The sequence below is a fragment of the Leucopleurus acutus genome (genome assembly GCF_964270905.1).
Source record: "Leucopleurus acutus genome assembly, chromosome: 8".
Lineage (NCBI taxonomy): Eukaryota > Metazoa > Chordata > Mammalia > Artiodactyla > Delphinidae > Leucopleurus > Leucopleurus acutus.
The window spans coordinates 68,412,081-68,429,951 of NC_139151.1; the positions used below are offsets into that span (position 1 = coordinate 68,412,081).

At 38.7% G+C, this 17,871-nt stretch overlaps 1 protein-coding gene and 1 long non-coding RNA gene across 3 annotated transcripts in view; one reads left to right on the forward strand and one right to left on the reverse strand.

Moving 5' to 3' along the window:
* Positions 1 to 4,407: 4,407 nt before the first annotated feature.
* Positions 4,408 to 16,503, reverse strand: PSMA1 (proteasome 20S subunit alpha 1). Its single transcript, XM_082845752.1, has 10 exons — positions 16,418 to 16,503; positions 15,063 to 15,107; positions 14,510 to 14,611; positions 14,286 to 14,389; positions 12,321 to 12,409; positions 11,632 to 11,702; positions 11,384 to 11,513; positions 10,062 to 10,141; positions 5,904 to 6,014; positions 4,408 to 4,600 (listed from the first exon to the last, which is right to left on the reverse strand). The coding sequence occupies exons 1-10, from the start codon at positions 16,418 to 16,420 to the stop codon at positions 4,544 to 4,546; spliced, it is 792 nt and encodes a 263-aa protein (XP_082701878.1). The 5' UTR covers positions 16,421 to 16,503; the 3' UTR covers positions 4,408 to 4,543.
* Positions 16,504 to 16,692: 189 nt separating this feature from the next.
* The window catches only part of LOC309964648, a 40,230-nt gene continuing 39,051 nt past the window's right edge, over positions 16,693 to 17,871 (forward strand). For both annotated transcript variants that reach the window (XR_014326357.1, XR_014326358.1), the window contains exon 1: positions 16,693 to 16,909. This is a non-coding gene — a long non-coding RNA (uncharacterized lncRNA). The remainder of the gene's footprint in view (positions 16,910 to 17,871) is intronic.

Below are 17,871 nucleotides of genomic sequence, written 5' to 3' on the forward strand. Positions count from 1 at the left end.
AGGCTGACGTGGAAGGGGGTGGGGAACCGACCCAAGCCGCAGCCACCTTAGCCCCTACGGCAACTCAGAGAGGACACGCGTCTCCGCCCTGCGTCTGCGCGCTGCGAGTACGTCGTAAGCATTTCTAATTCTAAAGGAACTTCAAGTCTCTTCCACTTCTCAAGCCCTCGACCGCTTTAGGCCAAAGAGGGAACTGGGAAACACATACTTAAGTTCTCCCTGCAAGCTTGGGTTAAGAGTTGAGGTTATTTAAACGCTACTTAGAAATTGTATTTTCTTCCAGAAACGGAAACAACCAAGGAGAAGAAGTGTTTGGACAGAAAGTAAAAACATTTTACAGGGCTCTGTGGCCCACTGGCAAAGAACGCTGGACTGGGAGCTGGAATCCCTTTTCTAGCATACCCACTAATAAACTGGGAAAGTAGCTAAAGACAATTTGAGAAAGTAATTTCAGTTCTTCTAATAAGAGACACTGCATTATATGAAGATCCATTTCAGTTCTTAACGCTGTAGTCTGAATCTCAGCCTCTGCAGTTAGGCTGGAGTTGCTTGAACATCACAGTCGCACTGGTATGATTTCTGGTCCTTATTTAGTATCGGTCCCTTTCAGGATCCTTTACAAGCACCTAGATTAAATTTTTTTAATCCTTAAAGGGAGACTAACAGTCACTGTTTTAAAAGGATTTCACCTGTCTCCAAAGACCTAATTGTTACAGCTACGATCAGTCATAGTACCTGCGGTTTTGTCCATTTAAGGTTCCACGTACCCCCCTCCCCCAAAGACGGTTTTCTGGCCAATTAGTAATAAAGTTTTTTTAGAAACCTTAAGCAAAATACTGTGAATACAAAGAGCTCTGACAGAACCCGACCTTATTAACAGGCTCATCTCAATTAGGGAGATAGAACACAAATAGTGCTTCATCTATCTAGAATCCAGTTATTTTGAGATTTCTTCTTTCTGGAACCATCAAGCAAAAAATAAATTCTTTGAGAACGCAAAATATATCGCAAAGGCCATGTGCTCCTCAAATCCTGTACATTCATTTTATTAAAACTATTTTTCGTGAGATAATTGTAAAAATGACGTTAATACAGATATTCCATCTTCACCTAGTTTCTTCCAATGGTAAAAAAAAACTTCCATAATTATAGTACAATATCAAATCCAGGAAACTGACATTGATACAATTCACTCCTCCTCATTCAGATTTTACCAGTTTCACATGCAATTTTACCGTGTTTAGATTTGTATGATCACCACTGGTCAAGATATAGAATAATTCCATTACAAAGCTCCCTCCTGCTATCCTTTTATTTTAATTTTTATTGGAGTATAGTTGCTTTACAATGTTGTGTTAGTTTCTTGCTGTATAGCAAAGTGAATCAGTCATACATATATCTACTTTTTTTTAGATTTCATTCCCTGCTATTCTTTTATAGTCACAGCCACTTCCCTCTTTAACCCCTGGCTACTACTACCCTGCTCCCCATCATTATAATTTTGTCACTTCAAGGATGTAATATAAATGAATTATAGAATATAACTTTTTTTGTTTGTTTTTTGTTTTTGCGGTACGTGGGCCTCTCACTGTTGTGGCCTGTCCCGTTGCGGAGCACAGGCTTTGGACGCGCAGGCTCACCAGCTATGGCTCACGGGCCCAGCCGCTTCCTGGCATGTGGGACCTTCCAGGACCGGGGCACGAACCCGTGTTCCCTGCATCGGCAGGCGGACTCTAAACCACTGCGCCACCAGGGAAGCCCTAGAATATAACCTTTTGAGTTTGACTTTTTTTTTTTCACTCAGTGCAATTCCCTTGAGATCAACCCAAGGTATGTGTACAAGAAGTTCTTCCATTTCTATCTTCATTTTTAATATGGAATTTTCACAAATGCAGTTATCTGGTTCCCAAGCCCACTTATCAAGAAGTGACAATCTATCAGCATGAAAAGAGGACCCAAAAGGCATAAAAACTAGACTTAGCAATAAGAAAGCTCAGCAGTTTGGGTCTGCGCTGAAAATTGTCACTGGCAGTGTATCTATATTATTGTATATTCTGAAATAGAGCTTGTTGAACGGATATCAGGCTCTTATACAGCCTAATTCTTCCTCACTTGTTATAACATGAACTTTTTTGGGGGACTTTTTACTCTAGCATGTAATTATATCATTTTGAACACTATTTTTTTATTGGGGTACAGTTTTACAATGTTGTGTTTGAACACTTTTTAAATTATAAATTGAGAGCAAGGACCTGTCATATACTAAGAATTGAAAATTTTAAATGTTTAGAAAATCAAGGCCTAGAGAAAAGGGACTTGCCCGCAAGATCACAAAATGGTTAAACACTGAAAAAACTGGGATGAGAACCTGAATCCTGTCACCTACTTTACTGTCTCTTATTATTATTCTTATTTTTGCAGTACGCGGGCCTCTCACTATTGTGGCCTCTCTCCCTGCGGAGCACAGGCTCCGGACGCGCAGGCTCAGCGGCCATGGCTCACGGGCCCAGCCACTCCGTGTCATGTGGGATCTTCCCGGACCGGGGCACGAACCCATGTCCCCTGTATCAGCAGGCGGACTCTCAACCACTGCGCCACCAGGGAAGCCCTGTCTCTTATTTTTAACTATACCATTTCTTCAAAGATGTACATATAGATGCCTAATAATTCCAAGTGAATTACATGTTATCTTTATATTAAAGTGATAAGTTTTATGAGGACATTATTAGGAATTTTACTGTTTATTTAATACAGACTAAATGGAATGCCTGAGTATAATACACTAGATAAAACATGAAAAGGCATCAAAATGAACGCTCTACAGATAATGGAATTGAATCTTATCGGGGTGGGGAGGATTTTAAGTTCTAAAGTCAGTGTGTCAGACTAAAATTACATATTGAAAAAAAAATTACTAAAATTTCCCCCAAAGTACAATACAGATCAGTTTTGTTTTTTTTCCGGCTGAGTGTCAGCAAAGTAATTGGTTTACATTCAGGGAACAGACACAAAAATCTCTCTCTCTCTCACACACACACACACACACACACACATTTAAACAACAGAATTACTCAACAAAGACGAGGCTCACACAGTGAAAGGCACATGGGAAGGGAGACCTGCTTGAGGAAAGAACAGATTATGAAATTTCTCACTTATGCCCCCTTGCCCAGACTGTATGCTGAGTCTGAAGGCAGGTAGGAGGACTCCCTCTTTCACTGTTTTGTGTTTGTGAGTTACATATCCTTGATGCGACTACATTGTAGGTCAAATGGTACTGGTGGCCTCATGGCAAGCTCAAATGGCAGACTCTTGAGGCTGATTCCAGAGTGGAGACCAACATCTCCACATTCCTGTATTTAGTCAGAGGTCATTCCTTCAACAAGGTTGCCAATTTCTCTTACCACTCTCCTTTCAAGAAGTCACACAGAGATTTAAACCTACTAAGTTTCACATAAATTTTCCCACTTAACCTTCACAATAATTCTCCAAAGGATTTCCCTAAGGGAAGGCTAAGTAAATTGCTCAAAGCCAATAGCGGCTAATTAGTAGAATTAGGTCAAAAATCCAAGTTCCCTATCTATAAACAAACTGCTCCTCTCTAGAAAGATATGAATCTCAGAAAATAATTCTTCTAGGCTTCTTAGCAGCAAAATTCTTGATTACTGGCTTTGTTTTTTAAAACAGATTTCCTCTAATTTCATTTTGCATGATCTAAGATAAAAATTGTACTGCAATATTTACATACACAGTTCATAGGAATAATGGAAGGCAGCCTAAAGATTATGCTGAAGTAGGGCTGGGCAGGATAAGAGGAAATGATAGCTTGGGATTAAATTTCCCTTTTGCTATTTTTGCAAAAATTCCCTACACTGAGACCAGACTAGAGATATCACTACTGCCACCTGCTGGTTGGAAAGAAAAATCGTTCCTATGTTAAACTTCCTACTACTATTGTTAGAAAGTGGTAGTTTCTTAGGTTTTAAGCAGAATCTCCAGGGTTGAACCCTAAAATTTGTATTCTGGACCAAATCTCCATGGATTCTCATGCAGCCAGTCCATACACTGGGGCATTAGTATAAGGCTGTTATAGATAAGAGGTAATATTTTTCCTGTCACTAAAAATAAGGCAATTTAATTTGGCAAACATGGTGACCACACATGATGATGACAGCTGTAATCTCAGACTACTATTTAGAGTTGAAGCTGCTTAAAAAGCAAAACACCAATACATCAGCAGGTGAAACAATTTTATTTCACAGTTGTCTTTAAAACCACAAAGACAATATGTTCTTCATATAAAAACGTTAGTTCAGATAACTATACTTTCTAGAAAATGATTATAGAGACGCTCTTAAAGAAAATGCACCCCATTATATGGTTTTGGTGAAGTTGCTTGGAAAAAACTCACATCTGGACTGATTCCTAAAACATACCATTCCACCATTCTGCATCTTTTGGTTCAAAGTATAGGTTATTGTCATCAATACGTGTTCCTGCATTCTTACATGTATGATAATACATATATAGACTGGTTTATCATTTAATGTTCCATTGGTTCATCAGCCTTTTCTGCAGGTTCATCAGCAGGTTGAGTAGGCTTAAGAGAGGAAGAAAAAAGAAAATATGTAAAAAGAACACTTGACCAATATATACTTTTAATCATAAACATTGCATTATAAAAAAAAATTTATGAGAAAAGGAGTTAGGAGACATTTTGGATACTCAATTTTGGTTCACTGCCCTATTAAAATTTCTGAACAAAGGGTTTTAAAAAAATAGATACAATTTTACAGTTCTGAAAACCTAAGCATCACTGAACAATTCCAGCGTTTCATCGTAATTTGTCTTGATCAAGAATAAAGGCTTTCCTTTTATTATCACTACTAGCCTTAAAATACTGGCACATTTTAGACATTCTTTTCCTCTTTAGCACTAATGAACACAGCAAAAATATTTTCAAACAAAGCAGTTGTATGGTACTCCACTGCGCTCTTCCCAACAGTGCTGGTTCTTACCAATAGCAGTTAAATAACGCAAATCTTGCTCCTCCAAATACCAACATGTTAAAAAAAAAATTCATGCTGTAGAAGAAATTCATGACCTTTTTCTTTTCAATTACACAGCTATCAAAAAAGCATCTACAAAAGCAAATGTGCACTCTAAACATTCAACAAAAAAAGGCTAGTATTTAACCTGAGATTCACCAATACTTTTTGATCCTTTTCTCAATATTTGTGAAGAGCCAACTTAGTTTCCCAAGCTGGTCCCCAATGAATTTTCTCTCAGTCCCCACTCTGGTAGGATCTTGGCTGGCCCTATGACTTGTTTTAACCAACAGAATGTACAGAAGTGATGCTGTGCCAGCCCTGGGCCTCAGCCTTAAGAATGCCTGGCAGCTTGTACTTCTCAGTTTTTGAACTTTTGCAACCTCTGAGCTGCTACCTTGCTAGAGATACTCTGGTGAAGGAGAGGCCCTGAGACTACGTGGACAGAGGCCCAGCGATCCTAGCAGAGGTCCCAGCCATCTAGCTGTCCCTCTAAGATACCTAGCAAGTATGAGTAAAGAAGACACGTGAGTAAAGCCATCTTGGATGTTCCAGCCCCACTCCCTCAACTGACTGGAACGTTTGAGAGACCCCAAATGAGATGAGCAGAAGAACTATCTAGCTAAGCCCATCAACCCACAGAAGTGAGAAACTGCAATGGGTAACCAAATCACCCTTTTTGTGTTTTATGGAGATCACTGACCCCTCAGTATTTTACTTTAGTCAGTTCTTAGTTTTCCCACTGCCACATGAATTATGAGCCTATCTCAATAATTAAAGACAAAAGTGGTAGATTTACACAGTCATGGCAGGAACAATAGAACTGAAGTCTCTTGCTTATAATTAGTTATATACCTGTGTCTTTCTCTGTGGTCTTTCTTCAAGACCTTCCAGGAATGGAGACACATCATCATCATCATAAATCGTAAACTCCAAGTCTTTACCAACAATTCCAATGGAAACATTCTGAGGGGAAAAAAAAAAGGTAAAAATTAAAACTCAAGAGAATTTAGGTTGGAAAAACGCTTATGATAAAATGTTGCATGGAAAAAAGCAGAGTAAAAATTTATATAGCACTTGAATGAGACTTAAAAAATACTTGGGGAAAAAAGGAAGAAGAAAACTAGTAAACTTTTGTAATTTGCAGATTTAATATTCACTTTTTAAAAAAAATTATTTATTTATTTGGCTGCGCCAGGTCTCAGTTGAGACATGTGGGATTTAGTTCCCTGACCAGGGATCGAACCCAGGCCCCCTGCATTGGGAGCACGGAGTCTTAACTGCTGAACCATCAGGGAAGTTCCTAATATTCACTTTTGATAATCATGAATAATTCCAAAGGTCTATGTCACCTAGAAATTTGCAACTTTGTTCATAATGGGAATGCAAAGACCAGTGTGAGGGAACAAACCGCTTTGCTAGGAAGTAACCCTAACTTCTAAGAAATAATCTAATTTGTTTCATGTGTAAGTTAAGACATGATAGTTCTTAGGGAAATAAATTTTGGGTTCTAAAGTGTTGAATTTAGGGGATTGGAACTATGTTCTACATGGAAAAATTAAAAAGCAATTCTTAAAGTGTTCAGTGAATGCTAACCAGTGCAAAAGAGCTCCCGTAAGATTAAAATTTCAGCAAAAACTTGAGGCATTAAGGATATATAGGGCATTCTCTATGATTCAGTAAAAATGTGAAATCAGGAAGCCAGATACCTGAGCAACCTTTTCCAAGTTGTAAATGTCAACAGTCAACTGTATACCCAAATTTTAAAAGACAGTCATCTTGGAGTGATGGCATTATAGGTATTTTAAACAAATTAAAAAAATTTAATGTACTTTCCTAATTTTTTTGAAAGAATATTATTTTCATAATAGAAAAAAGTATTTAAAAAGATTATGCAGGCTATAAAGTCTTCATAGACATATTAAATATTAATTATCCATTCATTATAACAAAATGGATTTTATAATATGCTGACTGATCTCACTTTAGTTAACGATCATTAACCTCAAGGAGGCCTTTAGTGGTTGTTGTATTATACGGGTCCCTAGGATCATTCAATCTCCTCTTCCCTGGACAACTCTAATATTCTCCATTCTCCTTCCAGCTTAAAACCTTGCTCCTATTTCACTGAGAAAATAGAAGCAATCAGAAGAGAATGTTCACAAGCTCCCACAGTATTCACTCTTTCCTGTATCTATGTCCCTAGATTCTCTCCCTTCCTGTTACTGGGAATTAATAGCCCAATTTCCTCTCTAAGGCCTACCTTTCCACCTGTGTGATGTTCAAGGTAATTGGTCTAGCAGTTTTTCTCATTTTTATCTTATATAAATGTTTTTCTTAATACTGGATTATTCTTATACCCATGCAGCAAACCTGCTGTAATCTCTCCCATCTTAAAAAATCAAAACAATAAAAAAACCACTTTTTCACTACATTCCCTTCCAGCCACCACCCTATTTCTCTGGACCCACAACAGAAAATCTCTTCCAAAGAGCTGTCTCCAATTTCTCTCCTCTTATTTTCTCCTGACTCCTTTCCTATCAGGCTTCTACCCCACCGTTCCATTAAGATCGTCAAGTTCCAGAGACATCACTGCTAATCTAATGGTTAATTCCCAGTCCACATCTTCCATGGTCTATTGGCAATTTTTCATTCTCTTCTCTTTGAAAGACAGTCGGCCCCTCTATCTGTGGGTTCTGCATCCTCAGATTCAACCAACCATGGATCAAAAATATTCGGGGGCTCTCAACTTCACAGTAGTTGAGAGTCTGCCTGCTGATGCAGGGGTCCGGGAAGATCCCACATGCCGCGGAGCGGCTAGGCCGCTGTGAGCCATGGCCACTGAGCCTGCGCATCTGGAGCCTGTGCTCCGCAACGGGAGGGGCCACAACAGTGAGAGGCCCGTGTACCGCAAAAAAAAAAAAAAAAAAAAAAAAGCAAAACAAAAAATATTTGGGAAAAAAAAATTCCAGAAAGTTCCAAAAAGCAAAACTTGAATTTGCTACGCACTGGCAACTGTTTACATAGCATTTACATTGCAATTACAACTATTTACATGCCATTTACATTGTATTAGGTATTATAAGTAATCTACAGATGATTTCAAGTATACAGGAGGATGTGCGTAGGTTAAGATGCAAATACTATGCTGTTTTATATAAGGGATTTGAGCATCTGCAGATTTTGTATCCAAGGGGGGGGAGCCCTGGAACAAATCCCTCCCCAGATTCCAAGGGATGACTGCAGTTTCTTCATTTGCTTTTAAGGATGCCTCACTTTCCAAGTTTTCCTCCGACCTTCCTCGTCACCTTTCTCAGTCCTTTTTGCTGATTCCTACTCGCTTCCCAACCTCTAAAGGGTAGAGTGCCCTCAACCAAGTCTTCAAACCTCTTGTCTAACTATTAGATTCTTTTAGAAATCTAATCCAGGCCAGTCTCTAAATGCCATTTCTACACAAAGACTCCAACATTTGTACTCTAGGACAGACCATTTGGTGGAGACCAAACTCTAGGGGGTGAACATCTGATATCTGTTTATTCTTTATCACCAAATGGACAAACAAGAGGCATTTCAAATCCTGTTAAGTCCTAAACTAACCGCCTGATCTTCCTCCACAACCTTACCCCAAAACCTGTTCTCTAACTGTCTTATCCACCTCAGTAAATCATAAATCTCTCCTTCCTCTCATCGGGCCAAAAACCTGATTTTTTTTTATTTTTATTTTTTTTGCGGTACACAGGCCTCTCACTGTTGTGGCCTCTCCCATTGCAGAGCACAGGCTCCGGACGCACAGGCTCAGCAGCCATGGCTCACGGGCCCAGCCGCTCCGCGGCACGTGGGATCTTCCCGGACCAGGGCACGAACCCACATCCCCTACATTGGCAGGCGGACTCTCAACCACTGCGCCACCAGGGAAGCCCCTGATTTATTTTTTTAAGCTCACACCCCACAACCAATTTGTTAGCAAACCTTTTTGGTTCTAATTTCAAAACATAAGCAAAACTGAACTACTTCTCATCATCTCCAACTCTTATGACTCTGCTCTAATCCACCACAATCTCTCACCTGAATTACTGTAACAACCTTGAAACTATTTCCACCCATGTCCCCACTACAATCTGTTCTCAGAACGGCAACCAGAGTGACTCTTTTAAAACCTAAATCAAGCCATGGTATTCCTCTGTTCAAACTCTAACAGCCCACTGGGAGTAAAATCCAAAGCATCTACAATGGTTTATAGGACATATGCAATCTGGCCTCCATTACCTCTCTGACTTCATTCCTTCTCTTCCTCTTGATCACTGACTCTGACACTACCGGCCTCCTTGCTTCAAACACTAGGGACATTCTGGACTCAAGGCCTTTGCAATTATACTCCCTGGAAGAATACTGATCTAGACATCTGCATAGCTCACTCACTCACCTCCTTTAGATCTTTCCCTCAAATTTCACTTTCTCAGTGAGGCCATCCCTGACCACTCTATTTTAAATTATACCCACCACACCTCCTTCTTACACCCTATTGGTCACTCTTACTCCTCTTAACCTGTTTTATTTTTTCTATAGCATTTATCACCTTCTAATATCCTATATAATTTACTTGTGGTTATACTGTCTCTCTTCCCCCACTTGGATGTATGTCCCAAAAATGCCAAGATGTTTGTTATGTTTACTATATATTCTCAACGCCTACTGCCTACATGTGGTAAGTGCTCAATGTACATATTTGTTCACTGAATTAAAAATATGACGATATTCCTACCTCTTGAAGAAATGAAGAATATTGTACCTCAGACATACTGCTTTTATTGCTTTATACCAAAAAGAAATGTTTAAAAATCATTTCAAAATCAGTTCCTTTTAGTGAACATCTTAAAGTGAGAGAATGAGCCAAGGCGACCAACTCGCAAATTGAAGAACTGTAAGTACACAAACTTCTCTATTACTTACATTTATGTGATAAATGATTAAACCGTAATGTTAGTATCTACAATTGGGAAATGTGATATTTACCTTTGTAGTTAGGTCCTGTTCTGCAGGAAGTGTCTCCCGTAAGGCACGCAGACCATGCTTAACCAGTTCATTCAAATTGCCTAAAATATAATAGATTAATAATTATTTCTTAATTCCATTTTCATGCTAGGCTTCTTTTATTTGGCAGCCCTATAGTCTGAAATCATGGTTTTTGTCACATACTAAATACATCATAATACAAAAACCCAAAAGTCTAAAGTTTGGCCATATAATCTTTTAATAATCTATTATTAGATTGCTATTATTTTATTTAATGAGAGGATAATTGATTTTTGTTACTGAATTTACCTTTTTCTTATGCTATAAGTTAAATCAAAATCCTGATTCACAAATGATACAGATCAAAGTTTCATATAATGTATTCTGTGGAATGCTCACCACTGTATTTGCTCTTTATAAAAGGAGCCTCCAACTCCTTGTATGTGGCCAGTACAACTATCCTTGTGTAGTTTTGGCCCTGATGCCAAAATTACACAAGGATACCACAAGAAAGTAAAACTACAGATTAATATCCCTTATGAACATATACACAAAAAACCTCAACAAAATACCAGCAAACTGAATCCAGCAACATTTATGTTTATATAAACATTTTATATATATATATATATATACACACACACACACACACACATATATATATATATATATATATATATATAATTTATATTATACACCATGACCAAGAGGGATTTATCCCAGGAATGCAAAGCTGGTTTAATGTTCAAAAGCAATGCAATACACCAGAATAGAATACAGGGGGGAAAAAAAACATATGATTATCCCAATAGATGCATAAAAAGCATGTGTTAAAATCCAAGAGCCTTGCATAAGCAAACTACTCAAAAACCTGACCTATCACCACACCTTACATCTTTTACCTTTCTTTCCCACAGCTACACTGACTTCTTATTTATTTATGGACTACTTAATGCAGAATGTCTGTGTGGCTAAAAATAAGAATCTCAGAAAACTAAAAGTTGTAAACAGAACTTACAACTGGTAGCTAGTACAGTAGCTCTCAACTCTGGCTGGGGCACACTTTCTTCAGACCAACTGAATCAAGAATCTTCAAGGTCAGGGACACATATTTATATTTTGAAAAAGTTCTACTGATGATTCAAATTACTGTGGTAGCCAGAGAAAGTAAAAGCTAGCATGTGTGACAGAAATAATATACACTTCATGGGTTTAATCTTTTTAAAAATTCTTTCTGTAAAGCAGATATTTTTCTTCATTTAGAATACTATATTTATTCACTACATAAAGACTGGAGGGGACAAGAAAAAAAAATCACTTACACTCCATAAACTCTGACATATGTCTCTCCAAGTAAGTACGAGCTGACTGAGAACGGGCTCCAATGGACATAGCTCTGCAGTCAAAATAGTTAGCAGATGGACAAGTTTGGAAAATGTGAGGGCCCATATCCTACAAAGAGAAGAAAAATACACTACATAATTCTTCACTTTGATTGAGCTAAAAATTAGAAAACTTCTAGTCAGTTTTTAAAAAATCATTAAAATATAACAATACTCTACGAACTTACATCATAACCAGCAATAAGCAGCCCAACACCATATGGTCTCCGGCCATATCTTTGTGTTGGTATCTGAGTTTCTTAAACTAGTTAAAGAGCCTGTTCTAACAAGGTATAAAGTACTATCTTTATTTTCAAATTAAACATTATTAACAAAGAACTCTGGTTTCTTAACTGCTGCATAATCCACCACAAGAAGAAGAAAATAAAAGAAATATTTATTTGGCTTATTATAAAAAAATGTTTGGCTATCCACCAAATCCAAAGTGAGTGCTACCTAAATGACTTTCTCTGATGTAAAGAATCTCATTCATTTTGGATATAAGAGGCAAGGATTTTTTGGGAACATCTAGAACCACCAATAAAAAATTTTAAATCTCTAAAAATGATGCTTAGTTTTTCTGAAATTTGGCTTATCTGTATCTGGAAAATATTGATTGCTTATCTATAAGGGCTGATAAAAGAGCAGCCCAATTTCTTATTTAGACCCATTCTTCCATGGTAAAACTTCCTACAACTCTCCTTCTAAAAATTTTAAACATTCCGCTATTGAAAAGTGACTAACCTTAAAGTTTTCACAATCTTACCCATGTTATATATTATCATATCCCTAATAAGTAACATAAGGATAAAGTATCAAAACCCTTTAAAGTCCACATCCATAAATGCTAAAATAAATGCATAAATAAAAAGGATACTGCTTCCAATTAGAGATACAAGACGAGACACAGGAAGAGGTCTGTCAAATACAAATCTGGAATCCAGACACTCCTGGCGCATAAAATTACTAAAAAAGAAACAAGAAAAATTAGTAATTTCAAATCACAGAGAGTTATTCTAAATAATTTCATTTCTTTTTGCTTTCTTCCAGACATTTACATGAATTACATCCATACAAGGGAACCACAAAGACATGGCCACAAGCATGCATTTTTATACCAACTCTTCCTTCTAAATTTTAAATGACTAACCTTAAAGTTTTCACAATCTTACTATGTTTATGACTAAAATGTTCCTTAGTTCTAGATAACCTTTGTCTCAGAGCACTTTATAGAATAGAGAAGAAAAGGCTGAGCAAGAGAAAAAGAGCAATGTCTCTTCTCTTACCCTTCCCACTGTTAACAAGACAGTGCTTTTTTTCTTGAAAGCTGATGAAAATTTCCCCAATAAAACAAATACAAGAACTAGAATCCATAGTACGGCACTGTTAACATGTCCTGCCAACGTTACTTCTATCCATAAGCAGCACTCTAGAGGAGATACCAGATACTAGACTGTTGAGTCTCACTCTTAAACCTGACAAGATTCAAGCAAGTATAACACAGGGGAAAAGGAAATTCATGCCTAACTATTAAAGCTAAGAGAATAAACAAGAAATGGATATGTACTTTTCTTTCATGCTGCTTTGTCTAGTTTATGTGTATGTCACATCTGATGATCAAATGTTGGCTGCAGGAACCAAGCTACTTGTTCTCTACTTTCGTTTAAGTCCATTTCCCAGGGCTGTCTAAAACTGCGTTGCCCAATATGGCAGGTACTAATCACATGTGACTAGTGAGCACTGAAAAAGTGGCTAGTCTGAATTGAGATGTACCATAAGTACAAAATATACATGAAATTTCAAAGACTTAGTACAAAAAAACAACGTAAAACATCTCATTAATAAAGTTTTTATACTGATTACCTGTGACACAACAATATTTTGGACAGATTGGGTTAAATAAAATGTTTGACGGCACAACATATATTACATTTTCAACAGCTAAAAGAAACCGTCACTAATAATGCCGTCACTATACTGCTGACCTAAGAGAGCAGGGGGCTTGCCAGATAACTTAAAAATTTTAAACATTATTATTTCCCTTAGTGTTTATATTCCTTCTTTCCTAATTAAATCACAGACTTAAGAGATTACTTTTGGCTAACTACCTCCCACCTCCCAACATACACAACAAAAGTCACTGTGTTAAGTGTTCTACATGTCAGGCTATTTATCAGTAACCTTAGAAAAAACACTAAAAAAATTGAGAGATTAAGTGACTAGATCAATATCAGACTAAGTGCTGAAAGTGCGGACTAAAGACTGTGTGATTCCAAAGCCCCACCTCTTCATTTACACAATGCCCCTCAACTAGAAATAATCTTTATCTCCTCTGGTCTCTCACAGAAATACACCAGTTACTCTCCACTTTCTACCTTACAGATATTCTACTAGATTTTAAGTTCCTAGAAGATGAGATCTATGTCTGATTCACTTTTGTATACCCTGCAGTACCCAGTATTGAGCTTTGCAAAAAATAAATGTCAAATGAATACTGATGTGTTAAAGAAAGCAAGGGTAGTTCAGCTGATCCTTAGAAACCTGAAAAAAGTGTCAAGCTCTTCTCAGACCTGATATCAAACAATATATACTGAGTTATCAAGTAACACATTATTCAATGACTTCTCAAAAGCGTTAATATTAATATGATTAATTCTATTAATACTGCAGTGATCAAGAAATGGAATACTTAGTAACTGACTCCAAATCCATTAAGGTATTCATGATCTTAACTTATAAGCACTCTGGCAGACAACTTCTTAAAATATCTGCATCTTTTCTAGAAATGTAATCAATTATGAATCAAAGGGATGTTTCTTTTGTTTTCCACGATCATACTCACCATAACAATCTAGCATCAGCAGTAAGTCCCGCAATTGAGATACCAATATGGTTATCAACATGGAGAATTTTTTTCTGATGAGCTGCAAGTTCTGACTGTGCTCTCTAAATAGAGACATTATTTAAGACAGAAAAACAAGTTTGCAATTTTATTTTCTATATAGTGAAAGTTACATTTGACAGTTGTTTTCTAAAGGAAGAAGATATATTTACTGCTTTACTTACCTTTAACGCAACTAACACTGCATGGGTTTTTGATTTAAGACCAACTGTGGCTGAACCTTGTTTGACAGCTTCCATTGCATATTCAATTTGATGAATCCTGCCCTAAAACAAAAAAAAAAACCCAACATACCTTAGAGTCATCTTACAAGACCCTCTTATATATTTAAAATTAGAGATCCCCAAAATCAGGTGAACATAGTTGAACTAGGAAACTTGGGACTTCCCTGATGGTCCAGTGGGTAAAACGCCAATGCAGGGGGCCCGGGTTCGATCCCTGGTCAGGGAACTAGATCCTTCATGCGTGCTGCAACTAAGAGTCTGCATGCCACGACTAAAAAGATCCTGCATGCCGCAATTAGGACCCAGCTCAGCCAAAATAAATAAATAAATAACAAACAAAAAAACTAGGAAATTTACTTTTATGATACATTTAGGTTTCAGAAAAGTCTAAAGTGATTATATTCCATTTTCTCACTGCCCACAATCCCATAAGTTTCTAAACACACTGCAGCCACCAAAAACCACTTCATAGAAATAGTATAAAACATTTTACCTGAGGGCTCCAAACAGTGACATCATTGTCATACTGGTTGCGAAACTGAAAGTAAATGAAAAAAGACTTATTAACACGAGAACATTACAAATCCCAAATCTTAACAAGATCTATCATTAAAAAATGTTCTTCCATCTGTTTTCATCTAACATTAACAAAAGACTGTTATTGCAACCTCATTGGAAGATTACTACTGTACTCAGCTGCAAACCAGTTTTACATTTACAAAGAGCTAGTTGGGTAGGGGAGAGCAAATCTAGATGGGACTTATGCTCCCAACCTATCTTACAATTCTAACACTGTCCATAGCACCCGCTTTAGGTTCAGTCAATTACTAAAGTTCCTATGTGTCCACTTTCCTTCCTATCTTTGCTTATGCTCTTCCCTTATACCAGACCTTAATAAATGGTCAAAAGCATTACTTTTCCCTAAACTAGCTCAAATGTCTACCTCCTAAAGTCTTCTCCATCTTTCCTCCCCAAATCCCAAAACATACTCCCACCAGTTCTTTATCTACGCGTCCCTTTCTGCTTTATATTACGATTAGGGACATGTCTGATTTATCTTTGAACCTTCACTGTGCTTAAAACAGTGCCTTTGAAACATTCGTACTGAATGAATGAACACAATGTGCCCCGGAAGTTAGAAGCGGACACAAATAGCCACAGCGACAGACCCATTACTGCTTTAAGGACGGTATTAAAACAAGTCCACCAGCACAGTACTTGGGAGACTAATCATGGTGGTGAGCAAGCTGAAGGCTGGAATGGCAGACATCGGTCTGCAAGCCCTGAGCCCTATATTGTAACCCTGATTCCATCACTTCTATCAGCTTCGGTTCACTCATTTGTAAAACTAGGTGACTGGACACAGTGATTGAAAAGGGCCTTTTCTGATCGAGCTCTGAGGGAGAGATTACAGAGGGACCCACCTGGAAAATGAACGCGGTCCAGGAACCCAAACCCTGGGGTCAAGTCCGCACTTGGCAGTACAGGCAGATCTCAAGTCCCCATTTTCCCTTTCTCCCACACAGAGCACTAGGGGCCTCTCTGGACCGCTCGGAATCTACTCGACTGAAGGAAACTGAGGGGCGAACTCGGCTAGTAGTCCGAGGAGGTACTGTTCAAGGCCCGGTGGAAAGCGAAACAAACCCCGGGAAAAGGCCACACCAACTACCGACCTCCCCTCTCCCGGCCAGGCCGGAGATGCTGAATCACTGCCTGAACCCTCCACTCGGCTAAGGTTCCCATGGCCCGGGGCCTCGGGCCGCTCTAAGGATGACAGGCGAGGCGGCTCGCCAACCCCAGCCAGCGGACCTCTGCCCAAACCCAGCCTGACCTCGGAATCCTACTCACCATGGTTCCGGCGCGAGGCTGGCTTCGGCCTCCTGAAAACCCGCGGACCGAGCAGCGCTGCCTAAACTTCCGCTAGGCGATCTACAGAGAAGTCTGCGGGACTTTGAAGGCGGTGGCGCAGGGTAGAGCAGTCTATTCCAGAGATGTCGATAGGCTTCCCTCGCTCCCCCGCCCTCAAAGCTCTCAGCGAGCTCGGGAGTGGGCGGGGCCTGGGAAGCAGGAGGAACTGAGATAGGCGGGAAACCCCGGGACAGGTGTCCCCGCGGCAGCTAAGAGCTGCTAGGCGGCCACTACCAAGTCGCCCTTCTTGGGTCCTCAGTGAAGTTCCCTGTGTGTTGCAGATTCCCGCCAGTTTCTCACCGACCAGGCCAGATGCACCTGAGACTCCGGGTGAGCGAGTGTGCGGCTCAACCTCTCCTTCAGCTTCCACAGAGATGTGGGGTGTTGTGTAGTGTGAGAAGAACGAGACTGCAAGAAAGGCCACAAATAATGGTTCGTTTCTCTGTGTGAACCATACTCTTCCTCGAGTATCTTGTTTGTAGACATGTTTTTCTTTCTACTTTGGAATCCTTTTCCCTACTCCTTGGAGAACTCATCTTTCAAGGCTTTGTTGTCGTTTAATCACTCTTTAACGTCATTACTGGTTCCCTCCGCCCAAGAGACTTTGAACTCTTCGAGGGCACTAATGTCTTTCTGTGCCCTCAGAATCAAGCGCGATGCCTGAAAGATTAGGCTACTAAGGAAAAAGGCGGACATTTTCTTACAAGACACGTATTTTCTCTTTTGTGAGCAATCTTTTAGTAAATCCCCAAATGAAATAGTTTAGGACAGCTCTGCAATAAGCTGCCAACCTAACATTTACCGACTCCCAGTGATGACTTATTTTCTTTATAAAGAAGAAAGGATGAGTACCTAGACTCAGGAAAGGTAAGAGTTGAGAGGGTCCTTAAGTATCTAAGCTTTGCAGATGAAGTAAGAGACTCAGATCATTTAAGTGATTTGCTCAAGTTCCGAGCAGTTTAGTACCACACTCTTGTTTTTAAACCTTGTCACTTGTATATTTTGGACATTTTTTCCTGTTAAACATTTTCTAGGTTAAACGTGACTCCCTAGTATTCTGCATTGTGAACATATGATACTTTATTTATCCAAATCCCCATTGTTTAATATTTAGGTTACCCCTCTCCCAAGCAACTCATTTATGAGCTGCTTGACATTTTTTGTGTGTACATTTATACTCCTTTAGAATAAATTCCTGAAAATGGAATTGTAGGGTCAAATGAAATGGGTATTTCTAAGTCTTTCATAAAAAGTGCTAAATTACTCTCCAGAAATGTTTTACCAACATATATTCTCAACAGTAGTATAGGAGAGTGCTCCCCTTCTTAAACTCACCAGTACTGCTTGTTGTCATTTTTCAAAATCACTATTAGTTTAGCAGATTGAATTAACAT